Consider the following 21,236-nt stretch of genomic DNA (forward strand, 5'->3'; position numbering starts at 1 on the left):
GAGGTAGGGTGCTGAGATAACTACGTAATTAAATCACATAATGCAATTAAACTTACTCTGTTAGAGTGCTCTTCTCCCCCCATTCTTCTTGCTGACAGTATGCATACCAGGCTTCACCCCAGTGCAACTAAGCTGATTAGGTAATACTAAGCAGCTTAAGTATGTAGTAGACTTTTTGTTGTTGTTGTCGTTGCTGTTTTTTGTGTTTTTCTTTTATTGGTTTTGTTTTGTTTGTTTGTTTGTTTGTTTTTGTTTTGTTTTTGTTTTGTTTTTAAGCTCCGTAAGTCAAATGCCAAAATCTCGAGGTACAACAGCAGGTCTTCCAGTGATGTACATAAAGCTCTTTACCAAACACATGATGGCAAAGGCAAGTAGCCTTAACCCTTCAAGAGCATCCAGGTCTCTAGAATTGGCTACTGGGTTGTAATGTTAGATATTGCTTTGTAAGGAAAAAATATGTAAAATATTCAGGCTTTTCCTGGAGTGCCATTGAGTAGACTGGGTTCCTGCTCTAGCAGTTTCTCCCTCACAAACAAAAAGTAATAATCTACAGGATGCGACTCTATCTCTGCTTTATCCTTCTCCACCCATCCCTTAATTTTTCCTTAATAATAATATGCTATACAATATCCTATTATAGACTGAGTGCCTATTATATGCCATACATTATCCAAGTTTATTTTCATGTAGCCATTGAATGCACACAATAACCTTGTGGTTTGATATTCTGTTTCTACCTGGAAGAATATAGAAAGTAAGGTAAGTTAGATATCTTGTCTAAGATCACACAGCTAAATAATAAGAAAGCTTGGATTTGAATCTAGCTCTGTCTTAACTCCAAAGCCTACATTTGTTTCCCTGCAGCAGGTTGCCTCTTGATAAAAAATATCAGGAGGAACAATATTTTGTGCTTCAAATACAACTTGGTATAAATCTGTTTCTGACTGTGTCTGGCATTTTCTCCAAGGAGGATAAGGAAATTAAGCCCCCTCTGTTGTACAAGTTTCACATCCCAATCAGATAACTGTCAAATCAAATCAGGGCACAGCTTCTATTACTGGACACTGGTACCATGTGGTGTATTGTCAATCTTGACTAAATACCACATCCCAGCAGGCTCAACTAAATCTGTGTATTAGGAAAAATAACAAAGGAATTAAAGGATTTCATATGAGCATCAAAACTTCATCCTCATATCAATGTCTTAGGCGATTTCCAGAAGAAGGACTTTGTTGTGAAAAGAAGGTCATCTCATTAAGAAACTGAAAACAAATCCCATTTCTTTTCCTTTTCTTTATGAATCCTCCACATAAAGCATTAATTTCTATTTTTATTTTTTAAAGATGTATGTTCTTCCCTGCACAAGACCTGCTTTTGTCTAGAGATACCCATTCTGGTCAAAATTCTGTTGCATTTGGAATAGTTAAACTCATCTCTTGATTGCTGTAATCTAAAATTCTTTTAAAAATATGATCACGAATGAATTAATGAATTGGAAGAAATAACATAAAAAGCAAGGTGTGACTGGGCATGGTGGCTCCTGCCTGTAATTCTAGCACTTTGGGAGGCTAGAGGTGGACTAATCATGAGGTGAGGAGGAGTTCGAGACCAGTCTGGCCACTATGGTGAAACCCTGTCTCTAATAAAAATACAAAAATTAGCCAGGTGTGGTGGTGTTCACCTGTTGTAGTCTCAGCTACTTGGGAGGCTGAGGCAGGAGAATCTTGAACCTGGGAGGCGAAGGTTGCAGTGAGCCGAGATTGCGCCACTGTACTCCAGCCTGGGCAACAGAGCGAGACTCTGTCTCAAAAACAAAACAAACAAAAACAAGGTGTTATTGGTATCATTTAAGATCTTGATGCTAAGACAATGAAATATATATATTCAAATTATGTTTTACTTTTTAGATATTATAGAGCCACATTCTCGTTAAAATTGTAAAACATAAAATTTAAATGATAAAAATATAAATAAAGAATTCAGAAGGTGAACAAAAATAGTGGAAAAATATGGTTTAATATTTTGCTAGTAATCAGAAAGTATATATTAAGCAATTAATATTACTTTTATCCATTAACAAATATCTCAAAGATTATGTTCAAAGCTGGTGAAGATGAGGAAAATTGGTAAGCTGCTATAATGCTGGTGCCCATGTCAATTTGAATACTTCTTTTGAAAATAAATTTAGGGCAGGATACGGTGACTCATGCCTATAATTTTAACATTTTGGGAGGCCGAGGTGAGAGGATCACTTGACACCAGGAATTCAAGACTATCCTGGGCAACAGAGAGAAAACATATCTCCATAAAAAGTGAAAGTAATTAGCTGGGTGTGGTGTCACACATCTGTAGTACCAGGTACTAAGGAGGCTGGGATGGGAGGACCACTTGACCCTGGAATTCGAGGCTGCAGTAAACTATGATGGCACTACTGCACTCCAGCCTGGAGAAGATCTTGTCTCAAAATAAGTAAATAAATAAAAATTAAATAATAAAAATTTAAAAAGATATCTGCTAATGCATCATTTGCACTCAGTACATTTTATTGCAAAGATCATGGTCCACAGTATTTTTTCACAGATTTATTTATTTATGTTTATTTTTTAAAAAAATTTATTCAACACAAGTAAAGTCTCAGAGCTATTTAACCATTGGTGATATAAATAATGAAGGGTCTCACATCCTTTGCTTTCATGGAACCTATAGTCTAGATATACATAATATACATGAATAATTACATACATGAATAATTGGGCATTGGTATACATGAATAGTTGCTTAGTCGTGTGAAGTATTATGGAAGGGCAAAGAAGAGGAATGTAACCAACCTAGGATTTGGGGAACTCTGGTAGCCTTACATAAGATGTGTCAACTAAGCTGAATCCAAAGGAGGAGAATCGGCTATAAGCAAAAGAGGGGGGACATTTGTATCATGGGGGAGAAGGAAAAGCATGCATGTGAGCTCCAGGTGAAGAGCACTTAGATACCTAAAAGAAATGAGTGGCAGTCCCTGTAGCTTCCAGGTGGTGAAGTGATTAGACATTGAAGCTGGTGATAAATACAGGGACCACATCATGAAAGGCCTCGTCGGTCATGATAAATATATATATATATATATACACACACACACACACACACACATATATGTATAAGAATTTTATTCAAAAGACTGAGGAATTTTATCCAAAGGATTAAGAACTTCAAGACAGAATGACATATTTGAATTTGCATTTTGGAAAGAGCATTCTGCTTTGCAGTGTGTAGGAGGGATTGAAGGAGGGCAGGCAGAAGAGAAAAAGGATCCATTGTAGTCATGCAGGGGAATGATGGTGGTGACTCAGACAAGCATAGGAAGAATGAAGATGAAGAGCAATTGCTCAATTTGAAGGATATTTAGGAGAGGGAATCAATGGGGTTTAGTGATGAATTCGATATAGGGGATGAATGGAAGAAAAGTAGGTGATACCCAAGATCTAGCTTAGGGAACCCGGTGAATCCCAGAGCCATTACGAGCTTGATGGAATGTAGGCCAAAAAACAGTATTGGGGCCAAGCAATAAGTCTGTTTGAGGCATAAAAGTTTGAGAGGTCTTCGGGACATTTAAGTAAATCTATTTAGAGGCAATTTTATGTGTAGAATTGAAGCTTCAGAGAGACAACTCTACTGAAGATATAAATTTGGGTATGATATAGATATGTGGAGGATTATAGTATCAATATAATACTAAAATTTAGATATAACTAAATATTAAATAGTAAAGAAATAGATCAACACTGACACACCTGCAGTCATTAGAATCAGTTTTATGAGGAGGTAATACCATGAAAAAAATGAGATAACATATTACAAATATATGTGTGTTCTATGTATACAAAACCAACCTATTAAGTATACATCTGAAACAGATACTAGAATGAATCATATCAAATTATTAATAGTATTGGTCTTTGGGAATTTGGTGACAATGGGTAAGAATATTTTTAACACGTATTTGTATTTTTCTATAATTTAGTATAAACCATAATTTTCTATAATATATCATAAAATGTTAACTATGTTTTCAATTTTACTATATCGGACTGTAGAATGTTTACAAGTTACAAGATCACCATAAAAGATACTTTCCAAGATTTTGGAGGGTAAAATTTCTCAACAGAAAATAACACAAAATTTAGTTGTCAATTTAATATTTCGTGTTCCACCAAAACAAAATCGGTATGATGAAAAAAAGTGCTGTTCTGGATGTCAGTGCAAAGAGGTTTTTATCCTGTGCCTGTGACTCAGAACTTGTTGGCAAGTTGTTTAGCCTCTGAGAGCCTGGATGACTTCTAAGATAGGAGAGTTGGTTTGAATTTTCTCTAAGGTGATCTTCCACCCTATTTTGCCTGTGTTCACATCACGTACCAAAATTTACATCAAACCATGTTCCAGTCAAATCAGCTAAATGAGATATGCAGCTAAATGGCCACAGTCTGAGATTTTATGTGACCTGACATCTAATAGGAGTGTACTTCTTTCAAAGAGAATTTAATGTTTGTTCCTTACAGTTTCATTTTCCCTCTTTTGTTTCTTCTTTTTGTCATAAAAAAATTGAAAATCCTTGCTGTATTAGTGTGCAGAACATAAAACATAAAGCTCTTCCTGAAAGGTAATTTTCCAGGAGTGAAAAATATGAGAATGGTGTTTGATTGTTTAGTTTTCTGTCATTCAATGTTGCATTAAAACAACCATTTTTCCATAACTATGAATGGCCTCACTCTTGAAAACTGTCAGTTACAAATGAAAAGCAGTAACACTTTGAAAGCAAAACCTTTCCCAAATCCCACTAGGTTTTCATGAATTTGAAAATTTGTCAATGGTACATGTTCATACACAAATGTATCCATTGTTGGGATAGGAATTAAACAATTTACAAACTCCGTCTCCATATTCTCAGGAAAATATTCCTTTTTACATCTTAAAATGAATAATTGTTATAAATCTTATAATCTTATTCTTTTTCATTTTTTCCTAAATACATTTATATTTTGTTTTTCCTTGATACGTGGATTTTAATACACTAAAGTTAGAGACTATGAAGTGAAAGCTAGAATTGCCATAGTTTAGGAAGCCTTTTATATTCTTTCACTAAAACAGGTGTGTGTCTGAGTGTGTGTGTGTGTGTGTGTGTGTGTGTGTTTCCTGGTTATGTGTTTATTCTAGAAACCTAAAAATAGAGAAAAAGCAAAAAACTTAATACAAACTTGAATTACTAACATTGCAGGACCCAGAGAAAAACACCTGGACTCAATTTGACATCTTACTTCAGTCTCTTTGAATAAACTGTTATGGGAACAGGTGTCTCCGGTTAAATTACTGTATGTTTCCATTAGGGGACAAAGTTGTACCTGCCATCATAACTGGTGTAGAATCTGGCTTAGATCTAATTTGAGAGGCCAGTTTTGGAGATGACTGAAGTAAAAGCTAAAATGATGGTTACAAGTTAACAATCAAAGAAAAACAAAACTTTCCCTTGTGGCCCTCTTGGGAAACAAGTCACCTGTGTTAGTGTGGCTGAAAGAATAACTGTCCTGTGTATTAGGACCAGCATGGGTTCTCCCGCATTCAACGTATGCACAGCTGAACTGGTCTTAGGGCCTGTGCTGTAAACCAAGATAGCTTTCTTTCTATAATCTGGTGGTTACTCTGTGTCTGCATCTCTGAAAGTTCCTAGTTCAAGACACGCAGAAAGGAGAGATGTTAAAATTGCTAACAGAAAAACTTTAAACAAATTAAATTTAACCGAGTTGAATTGAACAAAGAACTGTTCACGAATCAAGCAGTCCTTGAACCAAAATAGGTTTAGAGACTCCACACTGCCACGTGGTCAAAGAAGATTTATGGACAGAAAAGGAAAGTGACGTTTAGAAAACGGAAGTGAAGTTCAGAAACAGCCAGATCAGTTACAGCTCAGTGTTTATCTTATTTGAACACAATGTGAACCGTCGGCTTTAGGCATAATTTAAAATAGGAGGCAGCTTTAGTCTAAACTGAATTTAACAGACCCACATAAGACCAATGGTTTAATAAAATCTCAAACTCTTTAAAATGTGCATTCTAATGAAGATGATATTTAGCTCTACCTAACTTTTCAAGTTCCTTTCCACGTACTCGTAGCACGTAATATTTCAGCCATCCCACACTCCCTAAAATTTCTCTCTTACCTTTTAATCTCTGCACTATTGGAATACCTTCTCCAACTTGCTCACTTGGTCAGCACATTGATCCAGACTGTGATGAGGGATAATCTTCCCTGTGATGCTGGCCATAAACCCTCCCATGGACAGTTAGGCTCTCTCCTCTGTACCTGATGACACTTTGCATATCCTTCCAATTTACTGTAGGCATTCTTGTCACAGATTTGTTACTATTTATCTCTATTTTTAGTCTGTGAGCTCCTGGCAGAAAGTAACTATGTCTTAGTCATCTTTGAATCCCTAGTACCTGGAACATTGTATAATCTTAGTAGGCATGCATACACGTCTATTTAAAAAAAAAAAATGTGTTAAATACATTGAATGTATTAAACTGATAAATTGGAGAATAATGAATGTGCTTTTGTAGGGTATACTGAAATTTGAAGTTCTTTAAGGAACTAAGAATGGCTCTTTGATTTCTTTGAATGTGTCTTAAGCGCTGTTTCCCATCTTTCATTCTGCAGGATTTAAGATCTGCTCAATAAAATAATATCTTAGTCATCTATAAGATTTGCACAGGTGAGGTGAATGATGCAAACGCAATGATATAAAACATTTCCATTTTGATTACAGGTTAGGAAGAAAGAATAGTTTTTAAGTTAAAAATAAAAAACTTTTACTGGGGCCTAGGGAAAGAGTCTGTATTTCATAAATTGCATTAAATATTTGGTATGTAAAATTCTGGCTGCTGTTCTGCATTAAATGGGCGAAATGCATCCCCTATCTAATTAAGTAACCATATGGAGACAAGTCACATTTACATAAACAAAGGCAGAGAGCCTGGCTCTATTGTATTCTCTTTTAGATTATGTAACTTGGTTTTCCTGCTATGACTTTCTGCTCTGAGTTGCACATTGCCGTGGACCAATACACTCACAGTAAATGAATGGAAGTTAAAGAGCTAATTCTAAGGAGCCTACTCTATTTACATATTGCAGTGAGAGGGACTCTGGAATATTATGAAATCTCCTATGCTTATTAACTACTCGCATATTAAAGCCAATAGTTTTGGGACCTGGCCAACAGGAAACCCATTGTGTATTAGCCTGCTTTGCAAGATAGTCATGTGCCTGGTGTACAGTGTAACCATTTCACTGTATGTTTATTGAATAAGTGCTTCACAGCATGTGTTCAGAATTTTTTACCTAACAGAATTTTACTAATGTAGCTACAGGGAGCAAATGATAAAGAAGTGTTATAAGCAAGGGTCCATATCACTAAGACTCTGAGATGAAAATGACAATAGCAATCAGAAAATCAAATTATAAATGTTAGGATAAATTTGGGGATGGAAATCATAGGGATGATAATTGTAATTGTTTCCTTTTTATGCTATTCTTTGTCCACACAGTGATAATGCTGAAGGTGGTGGTCATGGTGCTGCTTAATATGTATGTAACGTTTAACCACTTGCTCTATTTTTACATATATTTTAACATCACAAAACACCAACAGATTTTAGTCATCCATTTTTGTGGATGAGAAAAATGGAACATCAGGGTTAAGTTACTCACCCAAGGTCACAGAGTTAACGCACACTTTATCAGGGTATTTGATTCTCATGTAAACTTCTTTAGTTTTAGCAGATTTGATCTTTGCTTTTTGGTGTGGTTCCTGTTTACACTTTGAAACAAATACCTGTATAGTGAAAAGACAAGCACACTTTGGAGACAGAAAGGGAGAAAAAAAGTGATATGTATTTCAAAGTAATATCCTCTTAAGAAAAAAGTATACAAATAATTTAGAATGTCTCAAAACCTCTTGATGCTCAACTTCACTTAATAATCCAATGGATCAGGATTTTATGAATCCCAATTTTGGATGACTGTGGGCCCCGTTGTGCCCAATTACATTACAAATACAACACATCAAATGATCAAATATTGGCAGTTTATTATGGTTAACCCTAATAGAATGGCACTGCCTTTGGCCAAGTTGTTTTTCTTGCTAATGTTCACCGCATCCTTATATTTTAATTGGAATTTTAGTTGTTAAATATTTCTGCTTTAAAAGAAACATTTATTTCTAAATGAAACACAGAAAAATTCTTATTATTTTATTCTCAAACAATGATTCTTTGTCTTCTTTATTCCTGACTTTGGTGAGCATGTCTAGTCAGTTAAATATAGTTAGTAGAACGCTAGTTCTCAAAAATATTTATTTTCTCAAGGCCTTCTTTGGGAAGGGTTCCTAACACACCCATCCTGACCTGGAATCGCAGTCCAGCTGACAGATTAACCAAATGATCTTTAAGATAAATGTCACACTTATTGTAAGTGAAGCAGTGACTCACAGATAATGTGTGTTTTTATATCATCTTTTGGTTTTATGAACTGCACCCTATTACCCTACGACAGGCATTCACTAATTTAGAGTATCAGACTTGTAAGAGTCTATTCCCCTGAAACAAAATGGAATTCTGAGGTGGCTGGAGTCAGAGACCTGCATTCAAGTTCTGAGCCCACCAATTACTGTCAGTGCAGCCTTAGATAAGGCACATAATTAAAGCATCTTCTCAGTTGCACAGTGACACCCACCTCGGAGAGTTTCTGTGTCTCTTAAATGATCAAATCCATGTAGAAGACTTATTATCACAATCTGTAGTCACTTGGTAAACGGCAGATCTTATTTTGACTTTCTGCTAACGGAGTTTCCACGTTCCTTAGCCTACCAAGGTTCTTTCCTGAACAGCTGATGGCATTAGGATTTAATTAAGTGAAGCTTGAAGTGCTGGCTTTGTGTAAGAAGGAAGATGCAGCTGTATCAGTGAGGAATGTTTTCTGTCACAACAGACAATCTATCAGTTGCTTTAAATAAGTAGGGATCGTTAAAAAAAAAAAAAAAAAAAAAAAAAAAAAAAAAGCTGCAATATATTATCTGGGGGTAGATGATCCTGGTGTTAGTTAAAGCTCTCAGTGATGTCTGTGCTGGAACTTCTGGGTTCCTGTTGGACTTTTCCTCTCCAACTTCCCCAAGTAAGTCAGGAACAAACAGGAGAAAGGACAATACCAACCACACCTATTCTTTTTTTTTTTTTTTTTCTTTTAAGACAGTCTCTCTCTCTCTCTCTCTCTCACTCAGGCCTGGTATGCAACGGTGTGATCTTGGCTAACTGCAACCTCCGCCTTCCGAGTTCAAGTGATTCTCCTTCCTCAGCCTCCTGAGTAGCTGGGATTACAGGCGTGTGCCACCACACCTGGCTTATTTTTGTATTTTTAGTAGAGACAGGGTTTCACCATGTTGGCCGGGCTGGTCTCAAACTCCTGACCTCAGGTGATCCCCCCACCTCCGCCTCCCAAAGTGCTAGGATTGCAGGCATGAGCCACCACACCTGGTCACACCTATTCTTTATATCAGGGAAATATAAGCTTTCACAGAAGCTTCTGTTTATGACTCATGTGCTAAACCAGTGTCACCTGACCATGCTGACCTGCAAGTAGGTCATCTGAGTCTGTTATTTTTCCAGCCTCTGCTGTGAATGTGGTATGGAAGGAGGCAGATGGCTGGATCAGTCACCAGCCATTTGTCCTACCAGAATTTAAAACTTTTCTCTGAATTATAAAGTGGAGTTGTGGCATATGTGTTGAGATTATGAATAAATTCATCTTGAAGGAAAAAAAGCATTCATGCAGTCTTGCGTAAAACTATTAAAGTAAGTGACCTCTTGTCACCCTGTCCCAAAGAGTAGAATCTGTCAGCAATTTATAAGCCCCTTAAAAGTTTCCACTTCAGTTCCTGTTCCTCTTTCTTTCCTAGCCTTCCCTTTTACTGAAAGAATTGATGATTTCCTGAAGAATTCAGTTCAAAACTACTGGGCAGGGCTGAGCATGGTTGGCACGTGTGGGTTGGAGAGGCGGGGAGAGAGGTGACTCACTGCCCTGTGGGATCAAGAAGGGGTGTCCTCCTGGAGAGGCAGCCTGTGGAGGGGAGTAAGCCCTCTTGCTGGAGGGAAGCCCCCTGCTGGGCTGGGCAGGGCTTTGCTGCACCAGGAATGAAAGCCTGACCCAGTGTGGAACTTGGGGTGTGAGGAGGCGGGGCAAGGTACAGGGATAGGCAGTAACCACTCCCAGCACCTCACTATACAAAGCAAAAAAAAAGAAAAAAAAAATTCTTCTTTTCACCTACCTCATTTGTTAGACGGATACAAATAAACAGTGATATGTATACAAATATATACCTACAATCCCTCACCTTCCCACTGCCACTCTAATAAATCATTTTCCTTTGTTTCTTATTTTCATGGATCCCAGCCCTTTTTGTATTTATTTAATAATAAAAATGTAATGTTACATTCTACCTTTTTGTCATCCTCTGAATGCTAACTGATTCCTTTTTCTTTATTCTATTTATTTCTGAAACGGGGTCTCTCTCTGTCTCTGTCACCCAGGCTGGAATGCCAGTGGTGTGATCTTGACTCACTACAGCCTCTACCTCCTGAGCTCAAGTGAGCCCCCCCACTTCAGCCTCCCAAGTAGCTGGGACTACAGGCATGCACCCAGCTAATTTTTTTTTTTTTAATTTTTTTGTAGAGAAGAGGGTCTCACTATGTTGTCCAGGCAGTTCTCAAACTCCTGGGCTCAAGTGGTCCTCTCACCTTTGCTTCCCAAAGTGCTGGGATTATAGGCATGAGTTGTGCCTGGCTTAAGATTGATCCTTAAGGGGGATCCTTGGGTAGCTAGGACAGTTACCCTCAGGCTTGTCCATTCCACTCTCCTGCTCTTTCAGATGCAGGCTGAACAGGCTACTTTATCTAAAGGACATTTATTAAAATGGGAGAAGGGGAACCTAACTGCCTCTAGATCTCTCTGTGTTTTGTGAGTTGAATGGTTAAAACTTGATCTATTACATGATCTAGTGCCTTTACTTATTTGGCATTTATTTATGCCAGATGAATAGATATATTCATGCCTCGTTACTAGTAAAGCAAAAATGCTTCATTCAGATTGCACGTCTGTGCCTGTCTACTCAGCCCACCACTGTAGGTTTGGGTATGTATTGTTTATCAAGTGGCCCTTTTATGAATTGAACAATGAATTGGACAGAACTAAAGCCTCTAATGGGAGTGTAAGCAGATGATGTTCATATAAAATCTTTTAATACTTTTGTCATTTCCTCTAACGTATGGATTTACAAAAGCCTGCGGGAACTTGGTATTTGTTGAAGATAGAAATTTGCATAAGCATTCAGTAACAAAACAATATGTGATTTATTTTGTGAAATCCATTTTAAATACAATTAAAATACTTTTTAAAAAACTACATCTGAGATTCTACCCCAAAACCCCTCTTACTTCCTGTGACATATACACATTTTATTTTCTGACTTTATTATACTTGTGACAAACTGTGTGCCCTTAGTTTTTAGAATATTTGCTGTACGATTTTTTTATGCTGACAATCACTTGAATGTGAGTTAGCTTTTCCATTGCAAATACATTTCAAGGCTTATAGTCTCTTAAACTCTTTGTTATGTGAGGCTGTTTTTCCTCCTCTTAAGCTGATGTATTTAATGGAAAAAAAATCTTGTTTGGAAGAATCAAGTTATAGTTACGTTTAATTTGTTCCAGTGGCAAACTGTGCATGTGTGTTCCCAGTCGTTATGAGCCATTTACTAACTTGGTGTCTTTTATTTTCTTGCTTATACAAAATACCTCTTGAAGTCTGAGCCTTTGTACCTCTTTTTACTTTTAAGAATTCCTCCTGTAGTTCTGAAACAGAACATTACTTTCTTTTTTTTTTTTTTTTTTTTTATTTAGACAGAGTCTACTTCACTCTGTCACCCAGGCTGGAGTGCAGTGGCAGGATCTTGGCTCACTTCAACCTCTGCCTCCCAGGTTCAAGTGATTCTGCTGCCTCAGTCTCTCAAGTAGCTGAGATTACAGACACATGCCACCATGCCTGGATACTATTTTTATTTTTAGTAGAGACGGGGTTTTGCCATGTTGGCCGGGCTGGTCTCAAACTCCTGACCTCAAGTGATCTGCCTGCCTAGGCTTCTCAAAGTGTTGGGATTACAGGCGTGAGCCACCATGCCCAGTCAGAGCAATACTCCTGTTTTTAATGAATTAGGTTTACCATTGACAGTGCTTTCTGATTTGGGTTCTTGACTTAAGCATGAATAGTAAGAGGCTCTGGTCACAACTGCATCGATGGCATGCAGAAAACCAAGTGAGGCCACAAGATGCACCCCTTTCCCAGAGTCTTTTCAGAGAGTTGGATCTGATGGGTGAGTGCATTAGGCGGGGTTCTCTAGAGGGACAGAACTAATAGGATAGATGTATATACAAAGGGGAGTTGCTTAAGGAGTATTGACTCAGGATCACAAGGTGAGGTCCCACAATAGGCCATCTGCAAGCTGAGGAGCAAGGAAGCCAGTTCAGGTCCCAAAATTGAAGAACTTGGAGTCTGATGTTCAAAGGCAGGAAGCATCCAGCATGGGAGAAAGATATAGGCCAGAAGATTTAACCAGTCTAGTCTTTCCACGTTCTTCTACCTGCTGTTATTCTGGCCACACTGGCAGCTGATTAGATGGTACCCCCCCAGATTGAAGGTGGGCCTTTTCAGGGTACAAGATGCCACTCTTCCTTGTCCTATTCACTGTGCTCAGCAATCACATCTTCCTGCCTTTGATTTTGTGGCAGTTTCCTGGGACTTAAGTCTTTGCTCACTCTATGAAGAAACAGGGAAGTATAGTTTTCCCTCCTGCACTTACCTTTTTATATTGCTTCCTCCATTTCCTAAGGTTAGGGGAGAGTCCAGTTTATTCCTTTCACTTGAACAAATGTAATTATAGCTGCTGGCTATAAGCTCAGAACTATTAGTGATTTCTGTTAGTTCTCACCCTCAGTAGTGCAGTCCATCATATATGGTGGAAGGTTGCTGGAGGCAGAGGGTGGGCCAAAGGCAAGCAGAATAGAATCACATTCCCTTTGAAGGGGCGGTGAGCTGGTGAGTTATCCAAGATCCAAGACAGATTGCCAGACAATCTCCACAGTTTCATAGGTAAAGAAAGCAGACTATTTGGAATCTTTTGACTATATTTTATGGCTGAGTATCCTCTGTCATCATCCTTTCATCCACATACATGTGTGGGCGAACAACATCTATTCTTACCATTTTTTCAGTTTTGAAGCAGCCTGAGGTTGTGTTTAGCTCTTTCAGGTAACCATTCACCAGAGCCTCTCACCTCACAGATGTTTATCTCAGTTGTTTCTGCAAAGATGCTCAGATTCAAAACAGAAATTTGAGGAGTGTCCTATTCATTTTAATGCTTCATCCAATAACACTGAAGCCATGGCTAGCTGGAAGCCCCGTATCCTCTTAGTTCACCTTCTAGAAGATAATTCATCTACACCAGTTCTACAAGCATGCTTTATTAATACAGTGGAGATTTCTCCAGCACAGAATCTTAGAGCTGGTGTGGGTTTGCCATTGTGTCCTGGTGTATGTGCTATCAGTGTAGGCTGTGTTCTGATGTCCTCTTTGATTTCACAGGAACTGACAATGGCGAAGCCCTTCCTGAGTCCATCCCATCAGCTCCTGGGACACTGCCTCATTTCATAGAGGAGCCAGATGACGCTTATATTATCAAGAGCAACCCTATTGCACTCAGGTGCAAAGCGAGGCCAGCCATGCAGATATTCTTCAAATGCAATGGCGAGTGGGTCCATCAGAACGAGCATGTCTCTGAAGAGAGTCTGGACGAGAGCTCAGGTAGGAACGTGCAGCAGTCAGAAGCAGCCATGGTGACTCTTCGGGTTCTCCTGTGGTTATGTATCTGGGAAAGACTGGAAATCACCACCCGCCCCCCCATCACCTCTTGTGAATGAGGCCATAGTTACATCACTCCCGGCGTATAAGATAAAATCATTTTCTTCAAATGACCCCACAGCTGCCTTGGTAGTCTCTTCTAATATGATGCAGAGGCATTTTTTTTCTTGCTGTATATAACTTTAAACACCAAATTTTGGTGTTTAAAAATTTGGAAGTTAATGGAAGTTAATATCACTAGAAATAAAACCAGGGAGTCACTGTTTTTGTTTGCAGAATTCTGAATATTTTTTAGGACAAATATTAAATCTTGCATCAAACCCCTTGGTAAGCAGCATGATTTGAGTTTCTTTAATCTTTCCTAGATTTTATTCTTTGCACTTTATTCTCCACAGTTGGTTTCTGAGTCCTCTTTTTTTTTTTTTTTTTTGACTATGGTGTAGTGGCAGATCCCAAATTAGGTTACCATATTCTAGCAGGATCTCCAATATGAAAGAATTGTGGGACCATCTTTACATTATTAGTAAATTATTGGTGAATTTGGCTGATAAGTGGTGATGATGGAAATTATGATTATACTAGCTAATACATATTGAGTACTCACTATATATCACACTTTAAGCCCTTGACAGGCATTATTATCTTGTTCAGTTTTCTTCAACAGTCCCCTGCTGTAGATAATGCTATTATTACCTTGTTATAGACAAGGAAACTAAGGCTCAAAGAGATTAAGTAAAGTGCTTGCCCTGGATGTCAAAGTGAGATATTTGACTCAAAGCCTTCAAAATGTATACCTTTTTATATTTTAATGTTGACAGAAATAATACATGCTTTTGAACTTTGCTTTCTCAGACAAGATCCAATCTGGTCACTATTGGGAGAACCTACCCCCAATATTTCAACGTAGGTTCTTTCTATTTTCCATAAGTGTCGGCCAGCTGAGAAATAAAGAGAGACAGTATAAAGAGAGGAATTTTACAGCTGGACCACTAGATGTGACATCACATATCGGTAGGACCGTGATGCCTGCCCAAGTCTCAGACCAGCAAGTTTTTATTAAGGGTTTCAAAAGGGGAGGCAGTGTAAGAACAGAGAGTAGGTACAAAGATCACATACTTCAAAGAGTAAAAAGCAGAACTACTGATAAGGATCTAACAAAGATCACATGCTTCTGAAGGAACAGGGCAAAGGGCAAAAGCAGGACCACTGATAAGGGTCCAACAAAGATCACAGGGCAAAGGGCAAAAGCAGAACCACTGATAAGGGTCTATGTTCAGCGGTGCATGTATTGTCTTGATAAACATCTTAAACTTCAGAAAATAGGATTTGAGAGCAGAGAATCAGTCTGACCACAAATTTACCATGGCTGAGTTTTCCAAACCCTGAGTTTTCTGCAGGAACTCAGTAAGCCTGAGGGTTCTGCAGGAGACCAGGGCATATCTCAGTCCTTATCTCAACTGCATTAGACAAACATTCCCAGAGTGGCCATTTATATACCTCCCCACAGGAACACAATCTTTTCTTAGGGTATTAATATTCATATTTCTTGCTAGGAAAAGAATTTAGTGATATGTTTCCTACTTGCATGTCCATTTATAGGCTCTCTGCAAGAAGAGAAATATGACTCTTTTTGCCCAACCCCAGAGGCAGTCAGACCTTATGGTTATCTTCCCTTGTTCCCTAAAAATCACTGTTATTCTGTTCTTTTTCAAGGTGCACTGATTTCATATTGTTCAAACACACATGTTTTACAATCAATTTTTACAGTTAATACAATTATCACTGTGGTCCTGTGGTGACGTACATCTTCAGCTTACGAATATAACAGGATTAAGAGATTAAAGACGGGCATAAGAAATTATAAAAGTATTATTTGAGAACTGATAAATGTCCATATTATGATGAAATCTTCACAATTTATGTTCCTCTGCCACGGCTCCAGCCGGTTCCTCCATTCGGGGTCCCTGACTTCCCGTAACAGGTCACACATTAGATTGTTGATTTTTTTAGATGGTCAACTACTTGACTTGGTCAACTCACTAGATATCAGATTTTTTAATAAGTCAGAAAACATCAGTATAACTCTGAAGTTTCAAATCAGCCTACTTTGTTAACTATATAGCAGTGATATTCTATATAACAAGGTATTCAGAGTATTACAGAGTATTCAGAGAGAGATAAGATAATAGCCCATATAGGTAGGTTTTACAGGTAATGATAGAGATAAGACAAATATACCCATAAATGCAGTGCAGATTAAGTTAGGATAAATATCTGAAGAGAAGAATATGATTCTACGGAAGATTTGTTTCTCAAATTACATCTAACTAGGACTATCAGGAAAGGTATTGTAAACTTGATAGCAGTAGAAAGGGACATTGATGAATATGTAACTAAGATGGACATAATTGATGTCACACTCTCTAGGGGGAAGAGGAGTTTTAGTGGCCTGAAGGTCACAAACATTAGTAAATGAAGAAAGCTTAGTATATGTTCAGCAAAACATTTGGTTTTGTTGAAATACAAAATTTATGTACAAGAATAGCAGCCAGTGGCTAGAAAATTCAGTTTAATCAATGGCATGAAAGGCCTCAAATAAGAGTGTGGAGTCCTTAGTTTTATGGGTATTTTGGTTGTGGTGATCGATCATATTGATAGACGGGTATGCAGTGGCTGGAGCTCTGCTTTAAAGAATCAATCTGGAAGAAACATTGGTAAGCAGACCCCAGAACAAGGGAGCTAGGAGACATGGATAATTCAGGTGAGAGAAGGTAAGAACTGGTTTGAGAGCGGGGACGGCACAGAAATAACAACCAGCATGTAAGTAATTGCATTAACAAGGAGAAAAATCTGAGATCATAGTTTGACAATCTAAATTTGAAGTGCTTATGGTATATAATGAAGAGATATAGATTTGGAACTTAATAGAATTAGGTGGTAGAAGAGTAGATTTGAGAATCATTAGGAAAGAATGAAACCATGTGAGTGGAAGAGTTGTTAGAGGGGAAGGGTCAATATGAAAAGGAAGTAGACCTAGAGATATACCTCTTCAGAAGACAGAGACAGGCGTATCAGCCTTCAGCAAAGAAGTAACCAGGGGAGCCAGGCACGGTGACTCCTGTAATCCCAGCACTTTGGGAAGCTGAAGTGGGTGGACCACAAGGTCAGGGGTTTGAGACCAGCCTGGCCAATATGGTGAAACTCTGTCGCTAATAAAAATACAAAAATTAGCTGGAGGTGGTGGTGGGCACCTGTAGTCCCAGCTACTCAGGAGGCTAAGGCAGGAAAATCGCTTGAACTGTGGAGGTTGCAGAGAGCCAAGATTGTGCCACTGCACTGCAGCTGGACAACAGAGCAGAGCAAGACTCTGTCTCAAAAAAAAAAAAAAAAAAAAGAAAGAGAGAAAGAAAGAAAAGAAAACAATAGAAGTAACCAGGGGATGCTGTGTTTCAAAGCAAAAGGAAAACGTTATCTCAAAAAGATCTGTAGGTAAAACTCTATCAATAAAGAAAAGGGCCAAGAACTAAACATCTTATTTACATGTAAAGAAAGGGTGCTAATCCTTACACAGTTCTGAACTACTGTAGGATTGCAGTGTAATTTCAAAACTCCAAAAAGTAGAGAAACACCTAAAATCCTATGATAATTCCCTATTCATTCCAAATTGGAATTAGTAGGAAGTAGAAAAAAAAAGTGCCCTTTTAGAGATGTTGTTCTTCAGACCAAAGCATGCTTAGAATCCTAGAATCTAAATGTAAGAACTGGGAGAGAGCTTAATGATAATCTAACAGCCCTATTTTGCACATTAAAAATGTTAAGATTCAAGAGATACAGTGAGTTCATGGCATAGCTGTTTCAAGAACCCAGATCTCCTGATTTCTCCTTTAGATGAATTTCTTCAACATCATAAACCACCTTTGCCTATAGATTTGTATACTTTTCTCCAAGATCAAAATATTGACAGGTTTTCTTGCTGGCATAAGGATGGATTGAAGTACATGGCTCATCATTTTCCATTATGAATCTATTTAGGGTTTCCATCACCCATGTGTATCATCCTATACAAATATCATTAGAATTTCTTTATTCCTGACCATTTCTTTCATCTTCATAAAAGCCAACCCCTTAACTTGGGTCATGTTTCTGGCACTGTTAGACAAAAGTTTATAGCAAGCAATGATAGACATTTCCAGATTGTTGGTACAGTTTTCATTTTGAAGGCAGGATTTGGCATTTTGATGGGGAGAATAGAGAACAATTTGAATCTTGGTTTCGGGAATGTCTCTGATCTTGTACTCCCAAGACTGGGACCCAGGAGAGACCTAGATGGATAGGCCTGGTGCTGGGAGAGGTTGAGTCAGAGACAAAAGCAGTCTCACTTACATTAACATTAAAAATTCAAAGGAAGACACTGGAGTTTGGGAGAGGGCAACCAAGGGAATGACATCTACCATATAAGCAAAGGCCTACAAAACAATGGCAGAATATGACAGGTTTATGTGTCTTTTGCTCAATTAGTACAATTAAAAAGGACTCAAATACCAGTGGCTCACTGGGGCTGTATGTTTTATCATCAGATGTCTCTGTCCTAGATTTTGCCCAGCAATGAACTCAAAATAGCCGAATCCCATTGGGCAAACTCTTCCAAATGAAAGAGAGAAAGAACATTGTAAAATGATCAGCCATTTCTTTTACCACTGCTAGAAAAATCTTATATCCCTTCTCATATAAAGACCTCTTTAAGTATTGCAAACCAATTCAACAGTGCACCCTCTTCTAATTTCACTACATTCTGTTTTGTTATTGCTTTCCCTTTTTAATTCCTCTAGCATTGCTAGGCAACTCCATGTCATGTGGATAGCGTTTTTGATTACATTCTCTACTTCCGCGTAGAAATTTCCTCCTATTTCATTAAAAAAAAAAAAAAAAAGCCAATAGACATATTTCAAAGAAACTGAGCAGAACAAAAATATTCATAAATGACAAAATCTGAGGAGATTATATACCGATTTTTAAAAATATGCTGTTGAGAAAGAATTTAAATTTTAGCAGTTACGTTTTTGTAAAGAACTTAATAAGCACAACCTTTTCTTCCAAGTCATTTTGATTGAATCAATGCAAAAGAAATGTCTCTCCCTAAACAGTTTTCTTCAGTGTAGTTAATGAAAATCACTATCTACCACACACTGCAATTACATTTCCTAAGCTCTGTATTAATAGTAGAATTGTGGAAACAAGAACAAGATGAGTGTAGATATTATACCCCAAAACAATGCCAAGTGCAATTTAGGTTGGAAACAAAATGGCCTCAGGTATTGAAAAATAGATGCATTACCTCCCTTGGGTTCTCCAAGGCAGAGCTAGGAAACAGGACTTGACTACCTTTATAGACTTAATGGCTTTTGACTGGATCTGTAAAATAATTCCTGCCAGCCTAATAGGAGTGAATGACACTGAGAAGTCAAGGACAATGGGACCACATTTGACCAGAGAGACAGAGAGAACTGTCCCTGTTGTTTTAAGTCCTGTCGAAAGTAACTCCTTATGTCTGTTTGCACAACATATTCTCCATTTCTGAAATTCTAGAGAAATTTGTGATAATTCTTTTTACTTACAGGCATTCTGTCTTCACAGAACCAATGGGAAATGCATAGGACCTGGGAGTGTTTGGAGTAGACACAGACTCTTTTGTGTTCCTAAATTGGAAGCAATAAGTCCTTTCAGTTGTTAAAGGCTGCAAACTGCCTTTGGTCTTTCTGGTAATTTGGCCCTGTCATCTAACAGTTCAAATAAGAAGAAAAAGGATTGTGTGTTTTCATGCAATTTAGCTTGGAAAACCCAGGACTAGAGAGTTCTTTCCTGCAAAAAGTACAATTTATTTGACATGAGTTACTGTGCACAGACAAGGCTATACCTCTTAGTAACGTACACTTGCAGTTCTCTGCACTAGCCAAAGGATCCTCTTTCATTTGTTCTGCCTCATTTCATTTGGAAATATGGGAACTCATCTTCCTTGTGTTGTTCTTCTGTTAACATCTGGGAGCTCAGAGTTGAGAAGTAATCTCAACCCAGGAATCGTGCCCCTGTGAAAAGGATGGAGTATGCAGTAATGCAGAAATTAGAGCTTTAATCTAAACAGGCAAACACATGTATATCATACACACAATAGTAAACAACCACAAACCAAACGTATCTTGGCAATCAAGATTATGTGGGCTGTGGGGAGCTGGAATTATCAATAAGCTAAACCACTTTTTTACTGTTCAATAAAAATAGGAATTCTCTTAACAACACGCCGTGGCTCTTATCTTATTCCACCTCAGAGATATCGAATTCTAATGAGTGAAATAATGTGTATTCCAATGTGTTATGGGAAAAGTCTCAACTCCAGTAAACTAATATTTTTCTTCTTAAAGAATTTCATTTCAGGGACCTCATTGTGTGTGATTTCCTTTTTAAACAACTGGAGTCACTCTCTGGGGAAAAAAGGTTAATGGATTGTATTGAGAAAAGGGAGAAGAATAGAAATAAAAATGTATTAAATCTTAAAAGTTTATATCTTAGAATGTTGCTATGCTGGTGATGGGGATTTGAATATAGTATCTTCCAGAAAACCATTAATTTGAAAGTATCTTCAATGATTCACAAGTCACTAAAGTACATTTGGGAAGCATATATTTTAGGCCACATAACACAGAAATAATCTCTCAAGTGTTTCATTGACAGTTTGTGGGTTTAAAACTCAAGTTTATGGAATACTTCTCCCTCCCCACCTTAGATTTCATCGTGCTCATCACTCTACTTCTCAGAGAAGACTGACATATTCTTAAAAGGTTTTCAGGAAAATATTATGAATTCCCTACATAAACTGGCAGAGTATGAAGGCCTTGTTTCCTGTAACTAATTTAACTTTTCCTACAAAACGGAAATAAGGAGATTATTTACTCTCATCCATCCTTAGCAGTGATAGAAATCAGCTAATCACTTTATATAATTTAATAATTTCTGATATTGACCATACATTCGTCTCAAAGTGTAAATTCTTGACCAGTCTCTTCAGTTCACACATTAAGACGTGTGTACATTGATTTAAAATACGAATGACAGGCTGGGCACGGTTGCTCATGCCTGTAATCCCAGCACTTTGGGAGGCTGAGGCGGGCAGATCACAAGGTCAAGAGATCAAGACCAACCTGGCCAACATGGTGAAACCCCATCTCTACTAAAAATA

The 21,236-nt window shown here is 37.8% G+C and overlaps 1 protein-coding gene across 7 annotated transcripts in view; it reads left to right on the plus strand.

The window, feature by feature from the left end:
* The window catches only part of UNC5D (unc-5 netrin receptor D), a 567,925-nt gene that overhangs the window by 303,814 nt on the left and 242,875 nt on the right, over nucleotides 1-21,236 (plus strand). For all 7 annotated transcript variants that reach the window (XM_007962156.3, XM_007962159.3, XM_007962158.3 and 4 more), the window contains exon 2: nucleotides 13,730-13,948. In XM_007962156.3, the coding sequence (XP_007960347.1) occupies nucleotides 13,730-13,948 (219 nt within the window). The remainder of the gene's footprint in view (nucleotides 1-13,729; nucleotides 13,949-21,236) is intronic.

This window comes from Chlorocebus sabaeus, chromosome 8 (genome assembly GCF_047675955.1).
Source record: "Chlorocebus sabaeus isolate Y175 chromosome 8, mChlSab1.0.hap1, whole genome shotgun sequence".
In the NCBI taxonomy this organism is placed as follows: Eukaryota; Metazoa; Chordata; class Mammalia; order Primates; family Cercopithecidae; genus Chlorocebus; species Chlorocebus sabaeus.